At 39.7% G+C, this 22,940-nt stretch overlaps 1 protein-coding gene across 6 annotated transcripts in view; it reads left to right on the plus strand.

Moving 5' to 3' along the window:
* The first annotated feature begins 2,110 nt into the window (after nt 1–2,110).
* Ezh1 (enhancer of zeste 1 polycomb repressive complex 2 subunit) overlaps nt 2,111–22,940 on the plus strand; it is a 28,500-nt gene continuing 7,670 nt past the window's right edge. Inside the window, exons 1-14 of one of the 6 annotated variants that reach the window (XM_047543505.1) lie at nt 2,111–2,163; nt 7,921–8,011; nt 8,669–8,796; nt 9,108–9,236; nt 10,495–10,614; nt 12,046–12,166; nt 13,397–13,573; nt 14,571–14,673; nt 15,147–15,310; nt 15,660–15,751; nt 19,120–19,300; nt 19,891–20,087; nt 21,439–21,530; nt 22,447–22,487. In XM_047543505.1, the coding sequence (XP_047399461.1) occupies nt 8,680–8,796; nt 9,108–9,236; nt 10,495–10,614; nt 12,046–12,166; nt 13,397–13,573; nt 14,571–14,673; nt 15,147–15,310; nt 15,660–15,751; nt 19,120–19,300; nt 19,891–20,087; nt 21,439–21,530; nt 22,447–22,487 (1,534 nt within the window). In that variant the 5' untranslated portion in view covers nt 2,111–2,163; nt 7,921–8,011; nt 8,669–8,679. Of the gene's footprint in view, nt 2,164–2,546; nt 2,658–6,144; nt 6,250–7,920; nt 8,016–8,668; nt 8,797–9,107; nt 9,237–10,494; nt 10,615–12,045; nt 12,167–13,396; nt 13,574–14,570; nt 14,674–15,146; nt 15,311–15,659; nt 15,752–19,119; nt 19,301–19,890; nt 20,088–21,438; nt 21,531–22,446; nt 22,488–22,940 lie in introns of those variants that run through there. The other 5 variants (XM_047543504.1, XM_047543501.1, XM_047543499.1 and 2 more) reach the window with 5 other exon arrangements.

Consider the following 22,940-nt stretch of genomic DNA (forward strand, 5'->3'; position numbering starts at 1 on the left):
CAGTCTTTCTGGATGTGGGAGGCAGGCCTCAGTAGTTATTAGATTTCAGTGTGATCCTAGCTTGAGAAACACTTATCTAGGCAGCAGTAATGGAAAGGAGCATCATTTGAAAATTACAAGTACAATATAAAGGAATAATTGTTTTGACTGGTAGTTAAATAGATGCAAGAGGGACAATAGCAAAATCAAAGGTTTTGATATAAAGAAAAGAATAGTATATCTGGAATCTAGAGACCTGAGTATAAGAACTGACAGAGCAAATTTTCAATTGTGTAAGGCACATCACTTAACTCCTTTATGCCAGAGTAACTTAGTATGTAAAACTGAAATCTGCCCTACCTACCTACTTCATAAGATTATCATGAAAATTATGTGAAAAAAATGAACATTATATTTTTATAATTATACACTTTGAGACAAAAATCAAGGTAATTTTGTTTTGTATTTTATTTAAAATTTTTTCGATATTTAGGATTGAACCCAGAGACTCTCTGCCACTGAGCTATACCCTCAGTTCTTTTTAAATTTTTTATTTTGAGACAGGGTCCTACTAAATTGCTGAGGCTAACCTCAAACTTGGGATCCTCCTATCTCAGCCTCCTGAGTAACTAGGAACACAGACAGGCACCGCTGTGCCCACCTTAATTTCAAATTTTAACTTCATATATGCATATATATGTGTATATAGTGCATAAATACATGTTTTGTGTTTGTGTGTGGTACTGGGGATTGAATCCAGTGGTGTTCTACCACTGAGCTACATCCCCAGCCCTTTTTATTTCTTATTTTGAGACAGGGTCTCCTAAGTTGCCCAGGCTGGCCTTGACCTTGTGATCCTCCTGTCTCAGCCTCCCTAGTAGCTGGGATTTCAAGAATGCACCAAGGAACCCAGTTTAACGTTATATTTTGAAATTATTTTCATGTTTACAAAATAGGTAGAAAAATGGGACAACGATCCTGTATATTCTTCATCCAACTTCCTTAATTATCCAAATGAGGAATTAAAACTAATTTTAAAAACTATTAATCTAGAGGCCTAATTCTACTTTCATCAAATTATCCTTCTCGTGTCCTTTTTCTGAACCAGGATTCAATCCAGGATCACACATGATATTTGATTGTCATGTGTTCTCAGTTTTTCCTGATATTTGATTGTCATGTGTTCTCAGTTTTTCCAATCTGGGACAGTTCCTTGTCCTTTGACTTTTATGATCTTGGCACTTTTGAAGACACTGGTCAATTATTTTGCAGATTATTCCTCATTCTGAATTTGTCTGATGCTTCTGAATTGGTTTCTTTTGTTTGTTTCGAATTTCTGCAATCTACCAGTGCTGGGGAATCGAACTCGGGTCTCGAGTTTGAGAGACAGGCACTCTACCTGATGGGCTATATCGCCAGCACTGTCTGATGCTTCTGCATTAAACTCAGCTTTTGCATTTTTGTCAAGAACACTACAGGAGTGATTTTGTACTTTTCTCATTACCCTGTATTGAGAGGAATTGCTAAGAAATTGCCTATCACTAGTGATATTAATTTTAATCACTTGGTCAAAGTAGTGTGAGACAGATTTCTTACCTGTAAAGTTATAAATTTTCCCTTTGTAACTAGTAAGTATCTTTGATACAAGACCATACTTTTAAATTTAAGTGACTGGGCGAACTACTGACAGAAACAGGGAAATCAGGCGTAAATAAAGCAAGAATTTAGCGTACATAAGTTTGCAGAATTAGAAGGTGTGAGACATCCGTTTGAGGGGGTTCTAGGTTGCCTTCAAACGCTGAGGTGAGATGTGGCTAGTCCCCAGCATGAGGGATACGGTGCAGGGCTCTACAAGGTCTTCGAGACGGTTTCAGTGGCTCTGGAAAGTTTCCCCAGAGCCCTTCCTCTCCACTGACAGCGCCACCTTAGAAATAGTCAGGCTTGGGCTACACCACCCACCACTTCGCCCTCCAAAGTCCTGGCAAATTGGCGCCAAACAGACGTTTTCCTTCTCCGGATCCCTTTGCTGAAGATCAAAGAACGACGACCTGGCGGGCCACCCAAGCGGCGCGGACGGCTCAACGCGCACGCGCCCGAGGGGGCGCGGGGCGGGGCTGTGGCGCGGGGGCGGGGCCGCGGCGCGCAAGCGTCCTAGCGGCGGGTCCCTGCGGCTCGGGATGGAGGGTGAGTGAGTAAACAAGCCCGGCCGGGCGGTGGGGCCGGGCCTCCGCACAACGCCGCCGGGGCAGAAGGGAGGGAAAGGCGAAGTTATCTGGGAATTGGGAGGAACCCAGGGGATACACTACCTGCCTGGCCGCGGGTAGCAGGGTGCCCCTTCCCGCTCCGAGATCTGGGGGACGGGGGACGACGGAGCGAGAGAGCCCCCGACGAGGACTGCGTCTGAGGCTGGGAGGCTGTGTGTCCCGGAGGAGGAGCGGCGGGGGCGGGCCCCGAGACGGGGAATCCCGTTGGAAGGATGGGTGGGCCGGTGGGCGGGAGCCCCAGAGCTGAGAGGGCCCGGGTGGGCGGTGGCATCTGCGGGGGCCCTAGCTAAGTGGACTACCGGGGATCTGGGGCTGGGCACGGGAAAGCCCAGAGACCTAGGCTGAGCCTGCGATGGCTTTGGGGGATGTTGAGGAAGGGATGGCAGTAAAAAACAGGGCCGGAACTACAGCGAGGTGAGTGAGGCTAAGGCGCAAAGTGTAAGTGGGCAGTGACTCTCAGCATAGCGCAAGTGCAGAGAGAACCCTTCCTTACGTTTTGCCTTCCAGGAGCCTCTCTGGCCTCGTCTACCTAATCCCAATCCCAACCCTGAATTAAGAAGCTTCCTTACCTCCAGACTTGGGCTGGCGCCAATTATGCCCACCCCTAGTCTTCTCCCGAGTATCAAATGATATAAGTGCAAGTGTCTTGGAGCAAAGAAAAGCTGTTGTATTTGGGACATACCTGTTAGAAAATATGGGCCAAACTTTTTATTTCGGTAAAAAAATGACTACTGAGAAATTGTTTCGGGGACAGGGAGGGGAAGGAGGGTGAAACTTGTGCCGCCAGTGGAATATTGAGGATGGACCTTCGATGGGTGAAAATACAGGATTATAAACGAATAGCTTAGATCTGAAGCCTAGGGCTTGGCGGGGGTGAAATGAAAGAAGAGGGCCAAGTTATACGAATAATTGGGTGTGCACAAGGATGGAGCTGAAAGTGTGAGTCCTTTTCCACGTTGCTACTGTGATACCTCTGAATAGAAAAATACTCCACCCGAGATTTTAAGATAAGGAAATTCAGTATTGAATGAAGTTTCCAGTCTGAGAAGGCTCTCATTCTAAGAGAGCTTGCCTGTTTTTAAAAAGCCCTGGGATTCCCACGTGTAGCATTGATGAAAGAGATGACAGACTTACTCAGAGACAGTATGTTAGAAGATAAGTACTTAAAAACAAAGACAGAAGAAAGGACCATCTACAATACTAATATAGGCAAGATTTATGTGTGGTGTATCACAGTGTGAATCAGTTCTCCAAAAGCAGGGATGTTTGTCTGTTTTATTCACTGATGTACCCCAAAGCACCTAAATTAATGCCTGGACAGTACATATTTATGGAATAAATAAGTAGTAAGAACATTTCTGGGACCAGAAGTCAGGAGATAATGGATCCTAGTTCTGCCACTAACAGAATATTTGTGAGCCATTTGGGAAGTTGATGCTGAAGCAGAGCTTTAAAATTCTGAAATGTGTCACTTTCCTGTAATCCCAGCTACTTAGAATTGTAGCCTTGCGCCTCTGCACTTGACATTCCTAACTTTTTTGGAAAAGTATCTGTTTAATTTTTCCATGTTGGGCTATTTATCTTACTGTCATTATTAGAATTAGTTATATAAAGACTTATGTCCCTAAACAGCATACGTTTTGGCAGGTTTTTAAGTAATAACATTTTTTTTTTTTTTTTGGGTGCTGGGGATCGAACCCAGAGCCTTGTGCTTACAAGGCAAGCACTCTACCAACTGAGCTATCTCCCCAGCCCCTGGCAGGTTTTTAAAAATATTTTTTGACTGTCAATGGACCTTTATTTAATTTATTTATTTATATGCAGCTCCGAGAATCAAACCCAGGGCCTCACACATGCCAGGCAAGCACTTCACCACTGAGCCACAACCCCAGCCTCCTGTTTTGTCTTCAATGTATAAATGAATATAATGAAAGGTCAAAAGTACTTAACTGGAATATAAGTGGTTTTGCATGTTTAAGTAACTAAAAACTAGATCTAAAAGAAATATGAAGTGTTTTTAGGTGTATGCTGCTCCCTTTCCCCAAGATGGATAACCTTATTGACCCTATTTCTCTCCAGATATGTTCTAGTGAATGCTGATTTTTAAAATTTTTTTTATATTGTAGTCATTGGTTGGGATCCAGCTGCTGTGAAATCTTATGACTGTGCTTCAGGTGTTTATTTTAAACACCATCTATCTGTTCCCTACAGAATATTTCATCTTCCTCATATACCCTGTGGGAACTGACCAACTGCCAAATAAACATTTAGAGACATTGAAGATCCATTAAAAAGCCAAGTGAAATAAATATTGACTCATGGACACAAAAGAGTCAAATATCACTTTAATTGCAAAAGGAGGAAGTATGACTTATTTTACAATGTTATTGGTTAAAACTCAATGCCTTTTTCATGTGTATGCATATACTCCTCTGGTCAAATAGAACACTTGAGAAAAATCAGAAATGGTGACATTAATTGTTGGATTATTATGATGTGCTTACTGTCATCTGACTTGACAGATTATAGGAGATTACATTTAAGTTATAACTCCTTTAATAAAAATATTGATATTTTCCTGTGACCATTTCCTCTAAGAAATCCATATGTACACCCAGCAGCTATGGATAGAATAAGTTCTTTTCTTATTTGATCTCCAGTTTTAAATGAATGGAGCAATCTGCTTTAAGTTTACTGTTTCAAAAAGAGAAATGAGTCCAAAAGGAATGAGAGAGGGATTATAGTTCAAAAACATTTTTTAAGGGCTGGGGAGATAGCTCAGTTAGTAGAGTGCTTGCCTTGCATGCACAAGGCCCTGGGTTCGATCCCCAGCACAAAAAAAAAAAAAAAAAAAAATTTTTAAAAAGAGGTTGTGTTGTCTCTGAGTTACAGTTTATAACAGTTGAGTCATTTGGGTCTTAGTAAAAATAGCCTAAGGCTTCTTTCTTTTCTTTTTTTTTCTTTCCCCCAGTAATGGGGATTACCACTGAGCTGTATCTCCAGTCCTTTTTATTTTTTATTTTGAGGCAGAATCTCGTTAAACTGCTGAGGCTGGCCTCAAATTTATGAACCTCCTGCTTCAGCCTCCCAAGTTGCTGAGATTATAGACCTGTGCCACCACACCCAGCTAGCCTAAGGTTTCTGACAGAAGTAGTTTTATTTTAATTTGAATCATTTTTTCATTTCCTGAAGCAGACTACTAGTAAGTTTTTCAGGGCAGAAGTTATATGACAAATCACTTAATATTACATGTGATTATGAGGTATGACCTTTTTCTGTGTATATGGGTACCAAGGATTGAACTCGAGCCTTGTACATGCTAGGTAAGGACTCCACCACTGAGTACCATCTCTGAACCCTCTAATTTTATTTTTATTTTATTGTTGATTTAACCCAGGGATGCTTAACCTCTAAGCCACATTCCCAGCCCTTTTTAAAATATTTTTATTTAGAGATGGGATCTTGCTAAGTTGCTTTAGGGCCTCACTAAATTGCTGAGGCTGACTTTGAACTATGATTCCCCCTGCCTCAGCCTCCCAAGCTGCTGGGATTACTGGTGCGCGCCTCCTCTCCTGGCTTCCTTTTATTTTGAAACAAGGTGTCACTGTTTCAGGCTAGCCTGGAACTTGTGAGTCTCCTACCTCATCCTCCCAAGTAGCTGGGATTGCAGTTGTGATCTATGATCTTAAAAAGTTTTATCATTCAAGGAGAGTCCCTGTTTTGACCCTATTTCATATAGGAGTGAGAAATATTTAAAAGATTTAAGAGGAAGATCATGTAATTGTGATAAAAGAACTTTGCTTAGTTTTTTTTAACCCACTTTGAAATTCAAAGTCTCTTTCTTCCTTTTTTTTTTTTAAAGAGATGGGGTGTTGCTGTGTTGCCCAGGCTGATTAGGAACTTCTGAGCTCAAGTGATCCCTCTGCCTCACCCTCCTCACCCTCCTCAGTAGCTGGGACTACAGGCATGCACCACTGACTACACTGACCGGGATTCAGATTCTTAGGTTTTGTTGTTGTTCTTTCATTCCCTTCCCCAGAAAGAGATATTTAACTCAAGGGAATTCTGGTCTGTTTGTTTTTCTTTTTTTGTGGTATTGGGGAATGAACCCAGGGATTCTCTACCATTGAACTACATCGTCAACCCTTTTTATTTTGAGATAGGGTTTTGCTGCGTTGCCCAGGCTGGCCGCAAACTTGGCAATCCTCCTGTCTCAGCCTCCTGAGTTGCTGGGATTATAGACGTGTCCCTCCATACCTGACTATATTCTGTTTTTAAGGGCTTGAATCACTTGGTCTAGTTTAGTAGGAAACAGAAATCTCTCTGCTTCTTTACTATTCCTCCTCCTTTTTCCTTTAACTTTATTTATTTATTTAATTATTATTTCAGTACTGGGGGTTTACCACTGAGCTGCATCCCAACCCCTTCTATTTTTTATTTTGAGAAGGGTAGCCTCTAATTTGTGATCCTCCTGCCTCAGCCTCCTGAGTTGCTGGGATCATATGAGTGGGCTGCAGGGCCTTGGGTTTGTCCTGCTACTACCAAAACAAAAAACAAAACAAAACAAAAACCAAACTGGGCATAGTGACCTTTGCCTCTTTGCCTAAAGTCCCAGTTACTCAGGATGCTGAGGCAGGAGAATTGCTTAAGTCAACAAGTTTGAGACCAGCCTGGGAAATATAGTAAGACCCCCATCTCAAAAAACAAACAATCAAAATCCAAAAAACAATCTTCAGGGCTGGGGTTGTGGCTCAGTGGTGGAGAGCTTGCCTAGCCTGTGTGAGGCACTGGGTTTGATTCTCAGCACCGCATATAAATAAATGAATAAAAATAAAGGTCCATCAACAACTAAAATATATATATAAATATTTTTTTAAATTATAAGTTTCCTCTAAATTTAATATCATATTCGGTGACTCCATTTGATTCTTCAAATAAAACATTCAGGTATACTCTGAAAATCCATATGCATGGGGCTGGGGGTATAGCTCAGTAATGCAGAAGGCCCTGAATTCTATCCCCAGCAACATACACAAGTTTAACAAAAACATTTTTTAAAAAAAATTCATGTTCAGAAATATTATAATCATGGTCTGATTATGGCATATGTGTGGTGGTAGATTAACTTTTATTGTTTTCTTGTTTGTGCTAATCATTTTTTATAGGCCCTAATAGGTCATTTTTAAATATTTCTTTAGAAAAAATCTGATATTCTACTCTGAAAGAAAAAAGTATCTTTTAGGAAATTTTTAAAAACAGTCTGAAACTTTAGTTTCTATTTCAAATTTTGGCTTTTCATAGTTTCTTGTAATATTTTTGGGGAATTTAAAATGTTAGGTAAAATGAGTAAACTAGTTCTCCTAAGAAACTTACCTAGTTAATCTAGAGTAAAAACTTCATTTTGTACATCTTATTGAATTTTTACATGTATTTAATGTTTTTTGGGCCTGCTGGCTAATCCTAGAAATGAGTCCAGAAAAGCATTATATTTAGAATATATTTATACATGTGAATGGAAGGATATAATAAAAGCATCAATATTATTGAGACCTGACTAAAAGTAGTGATAGCAGAGATCTGGAAGACTTCCTAGGTCTGGGGAAACATCCTACTTAAGGGTATCAGGTCTAAATACACACACTGATTGAATAAAATCACTGTGTTTTCTTTTGCGAAGCTGGACACTTGTTTTGCCTTTTTGACTGGCCATTCCTTTGAAGAACAGAGACACATCATAAAATCCAGAAGTTCCCCTGGTATTCCACAAAGTAGGTAAAGTATATTACAGTGTGTCCTTTATAATTTTGAACCTTTATTCCAATATTTAAAAATGTGACTTTCAGTGTTACCAATTGCTGTATGTCTTCTACTGACTTGGAGATGAGATTATGTTGTTGTTAAGTTCACCTTTTATTACTAGACATGTAGTAGATTTAGGTAATTTGATAGGTAACAGTTTTGTGGTGGGTGGGTCTTTCCATAAAGCGCTTGGATATGAACTTTGTTCTGTTAGTCAAAGTGGTGAATAGCTTTCCCCTTGTCCAAGAAATCTAAATTTCTAATATCTCTGGGACAACTATGTGGTATGTGTGTGTATGTGGTATTAGGGATCTGACCGAGGGACTCATATGTGCTAAGCACAGAGCTCTGCCACTGAGCTACCCTCTAGCTTGAAAGCTTAATTTAAAATGAGTCACACTTAAGAGGACAGAATCTAAGCATTTTGACAATTGGACAGGGAATTGCTCATATGAAATCTTTTAAAAATTGATACTTTTTATTATACTAATATATTTAAGTTCCTTAAATGTTATATTTTTATGAATAAGTTTAGTGGAATTGAAAACATAATTTACCATGCTTATTCAAATTTAAGGAATGCTTCATTTCCAGGCAATAAAATGCTATTCTCATCTTTCTCTTAGATTACAGCAAAATGGACATACCAAATCCCCCAACTTCCAAATGTATCACTTACTGGAAAAGAAAAGTGAAATCTGAATATATGCGACTTCGCCAACTTAAACGACTTCAGGCAAATATGGGTGCAAAGGTAAAAAATAGTTCCAGAGTGGGTGTGGTGGCACATACCTATAATCCCAGCTACTCAGGAGGCTGAGACAGGAGGTTGGAAAGGTTGGGCAATTTAGGGAGATCCTGGCTCAAAAAGAAAGGGATAGTGAGCAGATAGACTGAGAATGTATAAAACCCTGGGTTCAATCCCCAGTAATAAATAAGTAAGTAAAATAAATAAACAGTTCCCAAGCGAAAGATTGCAGATTTAATTATGTTTATTCAATGTCAAGGATTTGAAATATTTTCACTTGTGTTTTTATATCTTAATCTTTTTCTTGGCTTTGCTAGGCTTTATATGTGGCAAATTTTGCAAAGGTTCAAGAAAAAACCCAAATTCTCAATGAAGAATGGAAGAAGCTTCGTGTCCAACCTGTTCAGTCAATGAAGCCTGTGAGTGGGCATCCTTTTCTCAAAAAGGTACTTCCAGGAGTCAGAACCTGGCCTTCACCTCTTCCTTGGGCATAAAGTTTTTTTCTGTATTTTTCTGTTAGAAAATAAATAAGTAAAATAGACACAGCTATTGGAGTCTGCCTTGAACAATTAGGATAGTAAATCAGTAAAGAATAATCTTTTCACCTTTTTTCTCCTCAATTAATAATTGTGATTTTTTTCATTAAAAAAAAGACATTTAGGGGCTGGGGTTGTAGCTCAATGGTAGAGTACTCACTTAGCTTATGTGAGGCACTGGGTTTGATCTCAGTACCACATTAAAAATATGTAAGTAAAATAAAGGTATTGTGACCATCTACAACTAAAAAAATTTTTAAAAATGCTTTAAAAGACATTTATTGTCTACTTTCCTGGACTCTGTGTCCAGCTCCAGAGCAACCTCTATGACTTCATTAACTCCAAAGTACTTTGATATTGGGAAAGGAGTGCTCTGGATAGTGGACAAAAGTATATTGATCCCTAATTGTAAATTTATTTGTTAAGTTGAATTATCAATTTAAAAAGAGAACTCTAGTTTCTCTAGATAATATTTTAAAATAGAAAAACATAGTGTAACATGAGCAATTATTTTCCCATAGCAGGGTATCACTTTGTTTCCCTGGGTACTGTCCCCATTACCTATACAACTAAGTCTTAAAGTTTAGGCCCTCAGGAAGACTTCCTTATCTTCATCTCATCCTCTAGAACTTTCAGAGGCCCTTTACTATTGTGTACAGTCCAAGGAGATCAACTGTTTTAATTGAAATAAGTGTCAGTGGAGTATGGCAAGTGTTGGGCCAGACTTTGTAGAGGATACAAATATGAATAGGAGACAGTTCCTGCTTTCCACAGGAGCCGATGCCAAAAAACCCCTCAGCATATTAATTTGTAAGAATTATAAGAAGATGGCCAGGTGTGATGGCACACACCTGTAATTCCAGTAACACGGGAGGCTGAGGCAGGAGGATCACAAGTTTAAGGCCAACCTGGGTGACTTAGGGAGACACTGTCTCAAACCAAAATAAAAAGGGCTGGGGATGTAGCTTAGTGGTAGAGTGCTTGCCTAGTACTCTAGGTTCAATTCCCATCAACACACACACACAAATTTTAAAAATAAAAATAAATGAGAGAGAGAATATTACAAGAACACTAAGAACATTGGGCTCTTTTTGGAAGGAAACTATGTAATTCTTTCTTGGGTTTTTGTTCTTGCCTGTTCCTTTTCATGTCATTTCTTGTATTTTAGTGTACCATAGAGAGCATTTTCCCAGGATTTGCAAGCCAACATATGTTAATGAGGTCTCTGAACACTGTTGCATTGGTTCCCATCATGTATTCCTGGTCCCCTCTCCAGCAGAACTTTATGGTATGTATTGAAAATACCATGGCAGTTGTTTAAGCTATATAATTTTCTCATATTGATATGCTGAAGCTTCTCTTAGGAGAAGTTTGGATATACCAGGTGGCACATTATTGTAATTTACTTACTCTAAAAAATATACATTGTAAATTTTTCTAATGTGTTGGGTTTGATGCTTTCTAAAATATACTTCTGAATTGATTTTTTTTTTTCTTTAAATGAATGAGGTTGGGAAAGACTCCAATTTTCTCTTACTACTTTGGCCTAATTTTGTTACATTATATTCAGTTAAATTTAGTCTAAATCAGATTCTTGAGGCTTAAGCAGGTTGTCAGCTCCCTGCTGATGAAGCAATTCTGTCTGAATCCTCTAAAGGCAAGATTCTTTGAAAGCGACCAAGATAACAGAGGTGCACATGGTTACACATTCCTTTCATCCAGGACTTTATACTAACCCTGCTAGGATTATTTATTATTCTGGTAATCAGTCCTCTTTAAATACTGCTATTGCTTATCATCTGTCTGATGACAGATAGCCATACTGCTGACTGGAACAGAATATAGGTCTACAAAAGGGAGTAATCTCTTTAAATAAAACTTCAGAGTAATTATATTTGACACTTGGGGATTTAAGAATGTGTGTTGGGGCTGGAATTGTAGCTCAGTGGTAGAGTGTGCTTAGCATGTGTAAAGCCTAGGGTTCAATCTCCAGCACCACCTGCAAAAAAAAAAGAATGACTGTGTTCGCTGAGTGCCTTGCCCCACTCCTTGAGTATTATTTATTGCCAGAATATATCCAAAGCCTATTCTGCATTTGCCTTTAGGTTCTGATTGAGTATGATTGGCATGAGTTGTAACCATAATGTTTTTTATTATTCTAAAGTCATTATGCTTCATAGCATACCCCCAAATTTTAATTGCTCAGTTTCTTTTTTAGTTCTTTTGTAAATCATACCTGTGGAGATCTTCCTTTTCATTTATCTGTCTTTCTACTCATGAAAGCCATTGAAATAAAAATATGAAAGAAGAAATAAAATTTTTAAAAAACATTGGAATTGGAGACTTCTGACTGTTTTTTAGGTGTTGCTCATACCTATTTCACAAAGAAGTATAGTGGGTACAATGAGATAATGAGTGGAGGACTCTGAAAAATAAACATGCTGTCAAATTCTAGGCTTAGTGGAAATACCACTCTTGATATTAAAGTAAATGTTACATAGTCAATATCAACCAGACTGGCTTTTGTCTCCCCTTCTTTGTGAGCTTTCATTGGCAAAATTAAATGACTAGTCTTCAAAATGCAGTAAACTCTGTGATCAAAGGAATTTTCAGGAGACTCAGAAACAAACAAACAAAAATCTCAGCAAAGATTCCACTAAATAGAAAAGAGGAGATACATAGTGGCTCATGGAATGAATTACATTTGGTTTAATTTCAGGTAGAAGATGAGACAGTTTTGTGCAATATTCCGTACATGGGAGATGAAGTAAAAGAAGAAGATGAAACTTTCATTGAAGAGCTGATCAATAACTATGATGGGAAAGTCCATGGTGAAGAAGGTGCTGGGTTCTTTAGAAAAAAACTTTTTTTTGAATAGTGCCTCTTCTGCTGGGTGCAGTGGTACATGGCCTATAATTCCAGTGACTCAGGAGGCTAGGGCAGGATGATCACAGTTTCAAGTCCAACTCAGCAACAAGCCAGTCCCTAAGCAATTTAATGAGACCCTGTCTCAAAATAAAAAAGATTGGGGATGAGGCGCAATGGTACATAAAGTGCCCCTGGGTTTAAACCGCAGTTAAAAAAAAAAAAAAAAAAAAAAAATCCCAGTTAAATTTTAAAAGGGGATGAGACACAAAAGGATTATTAGTACTCAGTGGCTGGAAAGAAAGTTCATTAGGCAAATTTCTTAGAAGTTTTCCATAAGTCCAGCCAATGCCATTTTGTGCGTCATTTCCCATTCTCTCAGAATGGCAATGAGCATAACTTCTGTGTCATACTACTTTGATTCTAGTATCCTCTGAATCGCCAAGAAATAGGCTTAGATATCTTTAATTTTCTAAAAGCAAATCATTGGGCTTGGTTGTAGTTCTAGAAAAGGTTGTCAGTATATAAGGTAAGAAGAGCTGGAGAAACTACCCAGGGATTTGCAAACCAATAGCCCCACCTACTCTTGACAATTGTGGGTCCTCTTGTGATGCTTTTCAAATACATTATTTATCCACAGCACCCCCTAGTGTTGAAAGATTTTCTTTCAAGTTGTAGAATAACCCCATAAAGTATGATTTTAGGAAAAAATGCTCTTTTGATTTGGAGAAGTTATTGTCCATCTATCAGCAACAAAACAAGTGAATTTTCATTTTATTATCCTTTCTCTGTCCTGTTAGTGATTGTTGGTATACTTTTTTGAGATTTTGAGCCATAAATATAGAATTGACCTATGACTGAGGAAGTAAAATATCCCAATAAGAATAAAACCTGGGTAGCGGATGTAGCTCAGTGGTAGAGTGTTTGTCCACCATGTATAAGGCCCTAGGTTCAATTCCCAGCACTGCAAAAAAATAAATAGATAAACAAATAAATGAAGCTTATAGATGTTTCCTTACTCAGGCAGCTAGCTAAACTGTTGCAGTTGTGAGAGTCAGTAGGATGACTGCAGTTCCCTGATTGTTCATATGAAAATGCACCTATGTAACATATATGCCTTAGGAGTGAGTACAAGAAAACCTGCCCAGGAGGACTAATGGAATGTGAAGCAACCACTGCTTGTCCTTCTAATCCTTGTGTTTCAGAGATGATCCCTGGATCTGTCTTGATTAGTGATGCTGTTTTCTTGGAGTTGGTAGATGCCCTGAATCAATACTCAGATGAGGAGGAGGAAGGCCACAATGACACCTCAGATGGAAAGCAAGATGATAGCAAAGAAGATCTGCCAATAACAAGAAAGAGAAAACGACATGCTATTGAAGGTGCATAGCATTGTTTCCATATTCCATTTTGAAAGTGACAGGGATGCAGAAGGGAAACCTGAAAAAGTGTATTGCTTATTAAAGGTTGTTGGTGCTTCTCATTGGTCCACTTAAAAGTTAAACATGGCAGCTGTTGTGGCATACGCCTGTAATCCCAGCAGCGCAGGAGGCTGAGGCAGGAGGATCTCAAGTTGAAGGCTAGCCTCAGCAACTTAGTAAGGCCCTAAGCAACTTCGCAAGACCCTTTCTCAAAATAAAAAATAATAGGAGCTGGATATATGACTCAGTAGTTAAGCATCCCTGGGTTCAAACCCCAGTACCCCCCCCAAAAAAAAAGTTAAACATGATCTTTAACAAATAATTTAAGTTGGCTCTTAGTCTAACTGAAGAAGAAAGAAGAACTTACAAATCATCATTTATTTCTAAATATGCAGGTAATGTGTTTGGAAAATTTAGAAAGTAATAAAGAAGGAAACAATCCTGCTTTGTAGAAATAACCAGATTAATATTTCCTTCTGGACTTAAAAATGTATTCATGTAAATCAACATGTTTATGTTATGCCATATTTGGATTATACTCTGTATAAAGTTTTAACTCTTTTTCGTTTAATTGATTATATCAGCATTTTTCTGTGTCACATGTTTATTTAAATTAATCCAATATTTAATTGCTTCATTATACTGTACATTACTTAATGATACTATATATTCGGGGATATAGTATCTCTCTTACTATAAAATAGTTATGGTATCCATCTTGTTCTTCAGCATTAACATTATTATAGGATTCTTCTATTTTCAGGTCTCCTCTTGGAAACTGCTTTTTACCTCCAGATTCTAACAGTGTCTATGGATTTTGTTATCAATATGTAGTCTGTGGTTAAGGTTAACAAACCCGTTCTAATCAAAATGCTAGGATAAAGGGGGAAGAGGTCAAAGAGCTTTGTTGCATGCTCTCATAGTAGCACTCAAGAGTTTTTTGTCATTTCAAATTCAGGCAATAAAAAGACTTCCAAGAAACAGTTCCCAAATGACATGATCTTCAGTGCCATTGCCTCAATGTTCCCTGAGAATGGTGTCCCGGATGACATGAAGGAGAGGTAGGGAAAGCTGTCCCACTTAGGCCATACACAGAGTGCTCGGACAAAACGTTTATTCAAGTCTGTTTTTAGGTTAATAAAAAACTTGTTTATGGTAAATTTATTACGATTTGCCTGCACTTCTGGTTATTTCTTGCTTACCTCTAAATGCCCCCTTGACATATTAAGGATCACTGCGTGCTGGCTTTGAGTAAGTCTGGACAGAGAACTTTTCCTCTGCCATTTTTGGGGGGAGTTACTTCAGCACTGCTGATCAAATCTTTCCCTCCCCTTACTTTTAGACACATGTCTGGTCCTTCATAATTATAGTGGTGTACCCACTTAGTTATTCACTGTCCCCTCATCCACCAGACCCATAAAAATACCCAACCTTCCTTAGCAGACCAGGCCTGGGTGACTGTTGATACCCAGTCTGCACTTTCGAAGTGGAGACATTCCCTTGGAGGAACTCTTCTCTCTCTTTTCTTAAATAGGTATCGAGAACTAACAGAGATGTCAGACCCCAATGCACTTCCGCCTCAGTGCACACCCAACATTGATGGCCCCAATGCCAAGTCTGTGCAGCGGGAACAGTCTCTGCACTCCTTCCACACACTTTTTTGCCGGCGCTGCTTTAAATACGACTGCTTCCTTCACCGTGAGTGTGGCTACTGTTTGACATGCTCTCCTGTTTCCCTTCCCTTCCTTCCGTTTGCTCTGGTTTTGTCATATGAAGTTCCTGGCCTCTGATCTGATGAGGGTTTCACAAAAGGACAGTTGTTTTCACTTGTTCAGTTTCAGTGCAACATGCTTTGAATGATAGGGACAAACCAATCAGCAACCTCTTTGTCCCCGAGCACCTCCTAACTTCGAAAAAAATTGTGTTGATATAGAAAATGTCTAAATTTTGTGTACGTTGATGGGTACTGTTAAATTCCAACCCCTACAATAGCTCCCTAACTCAGTTCTGTTAGACCATTGGAAACACTACAATTTTTCTTTTTCAGCTTTTCATGCCACTCCTAATGTATATAAACGCAAGAACAAAGAAATCAAGATTGAACCAGAACCATGTGGCACAGACTGCTTCCTTTTGCTGGTAGGTTCTTAAACTGTTCTGGCATTGTTAAGTCTGTTTAAAATTGAGCAGGAAATGGTCCTTGGGCTTTCTGCTTCTGGGAACACAAGCCAAGTGAGGCAGTACACAGCATTCCTGGGGTCATAAAACATGGCTTCTGCTCTTAAGGAGCTCACTAGAAACAGTTGTTCTGATGGAGTAAAATTTGAAAAATGTTAAAGGTTTACTTGCTCTAAGTATCATCTACTTAGTTATCAGAGTCTAAAATTTATTGTTAGAATTGAAGCACAGAGGGCTGGGTATGAGGTCAGTATTAGAGCACTTGCCTAGAATAATGAATGTCCAGGGTTTGATCCCCAGCACCACAGATAAAACAGAACAAAAAATTGGAGCAAAGAGTAGGGAGTGGTGGTATGCACTTTATTTTCTTTTCTGTCATTCTTTATTTATTTTTAAAATATTTTTAGTTGTAGATGGACACAATACCTTTATTTAATTTATTTATTTATATGCAGTGCTGAGGATCAAACCCAGTGCCTCACACATGCTAGACAAGTGCTCTACCACTGAGCCACAATCTCAGTCCCTTCTGTCTTCCTTTAAATGCATGTAACCATAGGGGGAAGAACACATTAAGGCACTGATGTCTTACTGTATCAACCAGATGGACCCTCTCTGATGGACAGACCTTTTGTGACTGTGTAAATTATCCTGCTTATCTTGGGGGGAGGCACAGTATACTGAGAGCTAGAAGAAAATAGAACAGTTGATTTGTTTAAATGTTTGACTTTCTACATAAAAGGTAGAATAGAATACCTTGGTAAAATTTCTGCCAGTGATTGAAGTTAAGTTATACAACTGTTGTGGTGGCACATACTTGTATTACCAAATAGACTATTTGGTATTCATCTGAAAAGTAGACTATGTGTATAAGACCAGAAGAATAAAGAAAATAAATTGACTTTATCTTATTTATTTTTTCCTAACATGTTGATTCCTTTCTATGTGCCAAGTACCATGCTAGGCCCTTACAGCAGTTCTCTGTGGTGGAAGGGACTATGGGTTATAGAAGTTACATATTATGCCCAGAGTTCGTTATTAAGTCAGTGGTGTGGCAGCAATGAGAGTCAAGCCCTGGTCTAACTCCACGCTTCATGCTTTTTAAATTACTCCTTGCTTTTTTTTAATTGCACTAAGTTACATCAACTTGCCAGCATTTATGTAGCCCAAAAAGGCGTTTTCCTTCTCTCAGTTGTCACTCTGGAACCCCATATGTGTACTATAATAATGTTGCCAGTAGCCCTAGTGTGTGTACGTGTGTGTGTGTGTGTGCATAACTTACAGATATACATATATATATGCACAGCTTTTCTTTTATTACTTGTTAGATATAAGTACATAATGAAATACAGTTTAGGACTACTTTCCCCCAGCTTGTTTTTTTTCTGAAGGATAATGTCTTTAATTGTAACAAGATGACCATGTCACAGCAAGGCCTCAGAAAATTAGCTAGAAACTTGAGTTGTTCCTCTCCGTAGTAAAAAGTAAAGATTTATTTAGTGAAGAGAAATCAGAGTATTCTCCAACTTTTTATTAATAGTATTTTCAGTTATGCAAAGAAGTTGAAAGATATCTTCTTCCTGGATTTGAAATATGCTTTCCATACTTACCTTATTCATATATTTGGGGGTTTTATTTTGTTTTTGTCTTTGTTTGGGGCGGTGATGCTGGGGATGGAACCCAGGGCCTTGCACATGCTCATCTTGTGCTCTGTCACTGAGCTACACCCCCAGCCCCATCCATGCATTTGTGTTTGTGTACTTTTTGCTGAACCATTTGGAAACAATATTGTGATGCTTCTTTGTTAAATATTTCCAAATGCATCTCCTAAAAATAAATGCATTCTCTTACATAATCCTGCTATTACACTTAAGAAGATTAATAAGAATTTTATAATATCAACTACTATGCAGTCTATTTCCTTTTTTTCAGCTATCCCAAGAATTTCTGTTTGGGTTTTTATTTTCAAACTAGAACCATCCTATCAGTCATTACATATGGTTATTATGTATTTCTGGTGTTTTTGTTTTTTGTTTTTTGATACCAGGGATTGAACCCAGGGGCACTTAACCACTGAGCCACATCCCCAGGCCTTTTTATTTTTTTTATTTTGAGACAGGGTCTTGCTAAGTTGCTGAGGCTGGCCTCAAACTTGTGATTCTCCTGCCTCAGCCTCCTGAGTTGCTGGGATTACAGGTATGTGCCACCTTGCCCGGCTATATTTTTGTTCTTTTGATCTCAAATAATTCCACCACTTTTTTCTTCTTTTTGAAAGTTTCAGGTTGATTGTCTTGTAGGATGACTCATATTCTAGATTTGTCTGTTATTTTCTCAGAGTGTTACTTAACTTGCTTCTCTGGAAGCTTGATTTTATTTGTTAACCATTTTGGTTAAAAAAAAACTTTATAAATGAGGTCTGGGGACATAACTCTTATGTGAGGCCCTGGAGGCCCTGGAGGCCTTGGGTTCAATCCCTAGTGCCACCAAAAAAGAAAAAAAAAAAAAAAGAATAAGAATAATTCTGAGGATTTCAAATTGTAGTATAGACTTGTGCTATCAGATTCAACTAATTTCAAAACATCTTTTTTGGAATTTCCTTTAGGACCTACATGTATTATTCTAAATATCCCTGGTGATTATTAACCTTTATCTTTACAGGTATATTTAGTTTTCAGAAACAACCAGAAGGCTTTGGAAAACAAGTCTTCCAGTTGGAAATGACCCAACTGAGTTATTTGGCCTTTAAAAAAAAAAAAAAAAAAGCATAGTTAAAAGATAGTGAAATGGTATTCTGAGTTTCTGGGGAGAAGTTTCAAAATGAAGTAGTAATAGTGTACACTTGAAGGATTAAACATTTATTATTGAAACAGAAGCAGTGTGTAGAGTGTGAAGAGTGGTGGCTGATACCCATTCTATCTCTTGTATTTACTCTGGAGCAATGAGCTGTATACCTTCAAGCAGGTGTCTTTCCCTCTCTGAACCTCATTTCCTCATCAGTAGAATGTGATCTCAGATTCCAAATAGTTAACATGTGAATTAATTTCAGATATGACTTCCTGGAAAGTTGAAGGTGCATAGGTGCATAGGTTATATCTTTTTTAGGATTATAGGACAATCCTTTTGTGAAAAAGGTGTAAGTTTTTAAGTCTTAAAATGCTTGTTAAGCAGTTGTCTCATTATAATATGGTCACATTTATATGGTACAGATGGAAAAAAAAAAGACAGTATCATTGCATAGATGTTGATGAAGATAAAGTTTTATGATGATGGCATCAATATGGTAACTCTGGGCCTGTTCCTATTTCTTACCTGTAATGTATCCACTGCAGGAAGGAGCAAAGGAGTACGCGATGCTCCATAACCCTCGCTCCAAGTGCTCTGGGCGTCGGCGGCGAAGGCACCACGTGGTCAGTGCTTCCTGCTCCAACACTTCAGCCTCAGCTGTGGCTGAGACTAAAGAAGGGGACAGTGACAGGGACACAGGAAATGACTGGGCCTCCAGTTCATCAGGTACAATGAAAAGAAATGAAGATATTTTCTTTCCATTGCAGTGACTCTGGTAAACCCAGGATCACTGCCTAAATCTTTTTTTTTTGGAAGGGGTTTGGCACTAGGGATTGAACCCAAGAGTACTTTATCACTGAACCACATCCCCAGCTTTTTTTATGTTTTTATTTTTGAGACAGGATCTCACTAAGTTGCCGAGGCTGGTCTTAAAATTATGATACTCATGCCTCAGCCTCTGGAGTAGCTGGAATTACACATGTGTTTCACCAAACCTGGCCACTGTCTGCCTCTTAAAACTTCTTTGGGGTTTTGTATTTTGGTTTGGTTTTGGTGCTGGGGTTCAAAACCAAGGTCTGGCATGTGCCAGGCAAGCACTTCACCACTGAGCTATTTCCCAACCCCAACTCTTAATATTTCTACCTTTTTAAAATTGTTAATTCTTTCCACAGGTGTGCCTATAAGCAGTGGAGATGGGGACTATTTTTATTCTTAACACTTCTGCCTTTTAAAGTAGAATGAAATACTTCTGAGTTTATGACAAGCTTCTAATGACAACTGCATTCCACTTCTGTTTCTCTTTTTTCCTTGCTTAGAGGCTAACTCTCGCTGTCAGACCCCCACAAAACAGAAGGCTAGTCCAGCCCCACCTCAGCTCTGTGTAGTGGAAGCCCCATCGGAGCCTGTGGAGTGGACTGGGGCTGAAGAGTCTCTTTTTCGCGTCTTCCATGGGACCTACTTCAACAACTTCTGTTCCATAGCCAGGCTTCTGGGGACGAAGACATGCAAGCAGGTACTATGTCTGACAGTAGCAGAACAAATATGGGTCTTTCTTTTATCCATTGCTTTGTTGTCCTTTTGCCACCTGAGGTCATGTCTCTGTAGAGAAATTATCTTAGGTTCAGTTCTTTTATGGGCCTATGCTTCTGGGTCCCAAATTTTGGCCCTTCTATAAATGCCAGGCCTAACAATGCTTGGGGATCTACTCTTTTCTTTGCCAAATTCTTATTTCTGTGTCTAGCCACTGTTTAAATCTTCTGGGTGGTCTTATTTTCTTTGAGCTGCTTCCCAGCCTCCTTTCTAAACATGTATGCCCTTCCTAGAAGGGACTTCTGGTCTCCCTGTGGGTGTTCTTAGTGGCACACTCCTGCTACTGCTACTGCTGCTACTCCTTCCATCAGCCACCTCACATCCTTTATTTCTCCAGATTTCCTATCACTAGATTTTCTAATCACCAGCTCCAATAACTGGGCCTAGGCCTCAGCCTTTTCACTCATGCCATCACTGGAAAGGCAGTTGACAGCAGCCACTAATGCTCTGGAGGCAGGAAAAGACTGGTGAGAAAGAAGACAGTGAAGAATAGAGGCAGGAGTCAGGTGTTCAGGCCAGTCTGTCCAGCAAGAAGGGAATCCTAGAGCTGGAACTCTGCTTACATGGCTCCCTAACTTCTGGAGATATCTCTGTGGCCTTTTTTTCATACTTCTTTACTTAGAACAGTTAATATAATCATGGGTTAAAGGATCCTGTGCTTTCATTTTGAAGCTCATACCTATTTCCTTGAGGCACAGGTTTTTAACCTTAAAGTCTATAAATTTGTATGCAAAAAAAATCCTGTATTTTTTGGATGATATTTATAATTTTCACATGTAGCCGAGAAAAAGAAGAAAAAAGCTAAAAATGAGTGCTATCAGCAAGGAAGGTTAAAGGAGAACCTTCCTCAAACCCTGTTCTGCTGAAATTGTCAAGACTCTGGCATCTTTCTGCCAACAGAGGGAGCTAGTGTTAAGCCTAGTCCAAGGTCTTACCCTCAGTTACACAATGCACAGGCAGTTGCCCTTCCTAAAAGAGGCAGACACAAATGGTAAGACGCAGTCCCCTTGTGGCTTGGCGGAAAGCTGCTGATCAGGGAAGGCAGTGTTGTGCTCAGTATCTCTCCATTTCAGTTAGGGTGAGTGATTCAGAATTAACTTCAGAGCCAGGACTCCATGTCCAATGGAACTCTTGTCTGTCCCTAACTGAAAAGATGCCCAATCATCTGTATGTAAATTCTCGAGAACTCTCACAAACCCAGCATATGACTGGATCCCTTACCTGACCACCTAGCTCCAGAAGGTGTGATGAGCCCTGTTGGATTTCTCTTCCAGGTCTTTCAGTTTGCAGTGAAAGAATCACTTATCCTGAAGCTACCAACAGATGAGCTCATGAACCCCTCACAGAAGAAGAAAAGAAAGCACAGGCAAGGGTTGGACGAAGGACCTTTTATGGGCAGGATGTTCTCTGTGCTCTGACCTCCCATTGGGCTTCCCACCTGCCTCCCTGTAGGCCAGTGAACAGGGCCGAGTGTGCCCATCTGCTCAACAGCACATGGCTGAGGGCCAGAATTCTCGGTGCTACCTAAGTGCTGTGCCTGGACCAACCCTGTCCCCTGACCCCACATGCTGCAGACTGGACCTGAGATAGTTTAAATGGTTTTCCATTTAAACTTCAGGCCTGTGGGGCTCATGGCTATCCCCTGAAGCCATTTTTCCTTGTTGGGTCATTAGTTACCCCCTTCCCTGTTTCTTAACTCTGACCAGAGTTTATTCCTTTTCTTTATTTTCAGCACGTGTTGTTTATCTAACAATACTATCATGTAGACAGTCTTTATTTAGGGTTGGAAATTTTTTTTAATTCAGCACTCTACCTGGCTCAGTTTCCTCATGACTGTCACTTACTGAAGGAAGGAGCTGATGCCAGTTCTAGATACTGAAGCCCCTGTGGCTCCTCCCTTTCAGTTTCTTCACTCAGAGAAGATTCCTGAAAGGCTTTCCCACCTCCTGTCTTGAAACTCCCCTGCATCTCCACCTCCACCAAGAGGTGGGTGGAGAGAAAGTGGAGTGAGAGGAACAGTAACATTATCATAGACATATATATTTTTTTTTTTCTTTTTGTTTGGAAGAGGGTTGTGTTAAATTTAAATCTTACAGCATAGTCCAAGTGGATTTAAGATGAGTCCTAGCTTCTGTGTACCAAAGCAGAGGGCCTCCTGTTAAAGGGATTTTGGGAAGATATTTCAGTATTACCAGAGCCCTTCAGAGCAGGTCACACTGTCATTTGCCTGCATTGACAGAACTCCCCAGGTCTGTGACCCAGACCCATCCCCTCTCTTTCAGGTTGTGGGCCGCACACTGCAGGAAAATTCAGCTGAAGAAAGGTAAGTTCCAGGCTGGAGGCATAGCTCGGTGGTAGCTAGAACACATGCCTAGCATGGAGAAGGCCCTGGGTTCCATCCCCAGCACGGGGCCAGGGAACATGACTTCTGCTTCCCCCAGGGTGTTCTTCAATAGTTCAGTCTGAGGCCTCAGCCTGTGGTCATCACCCTGCCCCACCTACAGCTGCACTTGTTGTTGACCCTGGCCGCTTCCGCAGATTGCAGATTTTTGTGCAGCAGCTAAGAACAGCTGAGCTTCTTACTGCAGCTGAGAAGACCTCTTATGAAGTAGAGTTAAGGGCCTTGTGGTCTCTGAGCTTCCTAGTGTGACATTTGCCAGGTTCCAGACCTCTTTGAATGTTCAGAATAGCTGCCCTGTTATCTTAGACCATCTCCATGCCCTGCCCACAAAACAGGTCACCCCACTGCAGTTCATGCACTACGGTCATCTGTGTT

Source organism: Sciurus carolinensis, chromosome 3 (genome assembly GCF_902686445.1).
Source record: "Sciurus carolinensis chromosome 3, mSciCar1.2, whole genome shotgun sequence".
In the NCBI taxonomy this organism is placed as follows: Eukaryota; Metazoa; Chordata; class Mammalia; order Rodentia; family Sciuridae; genus Sciurus; species Sciurus carolinensis.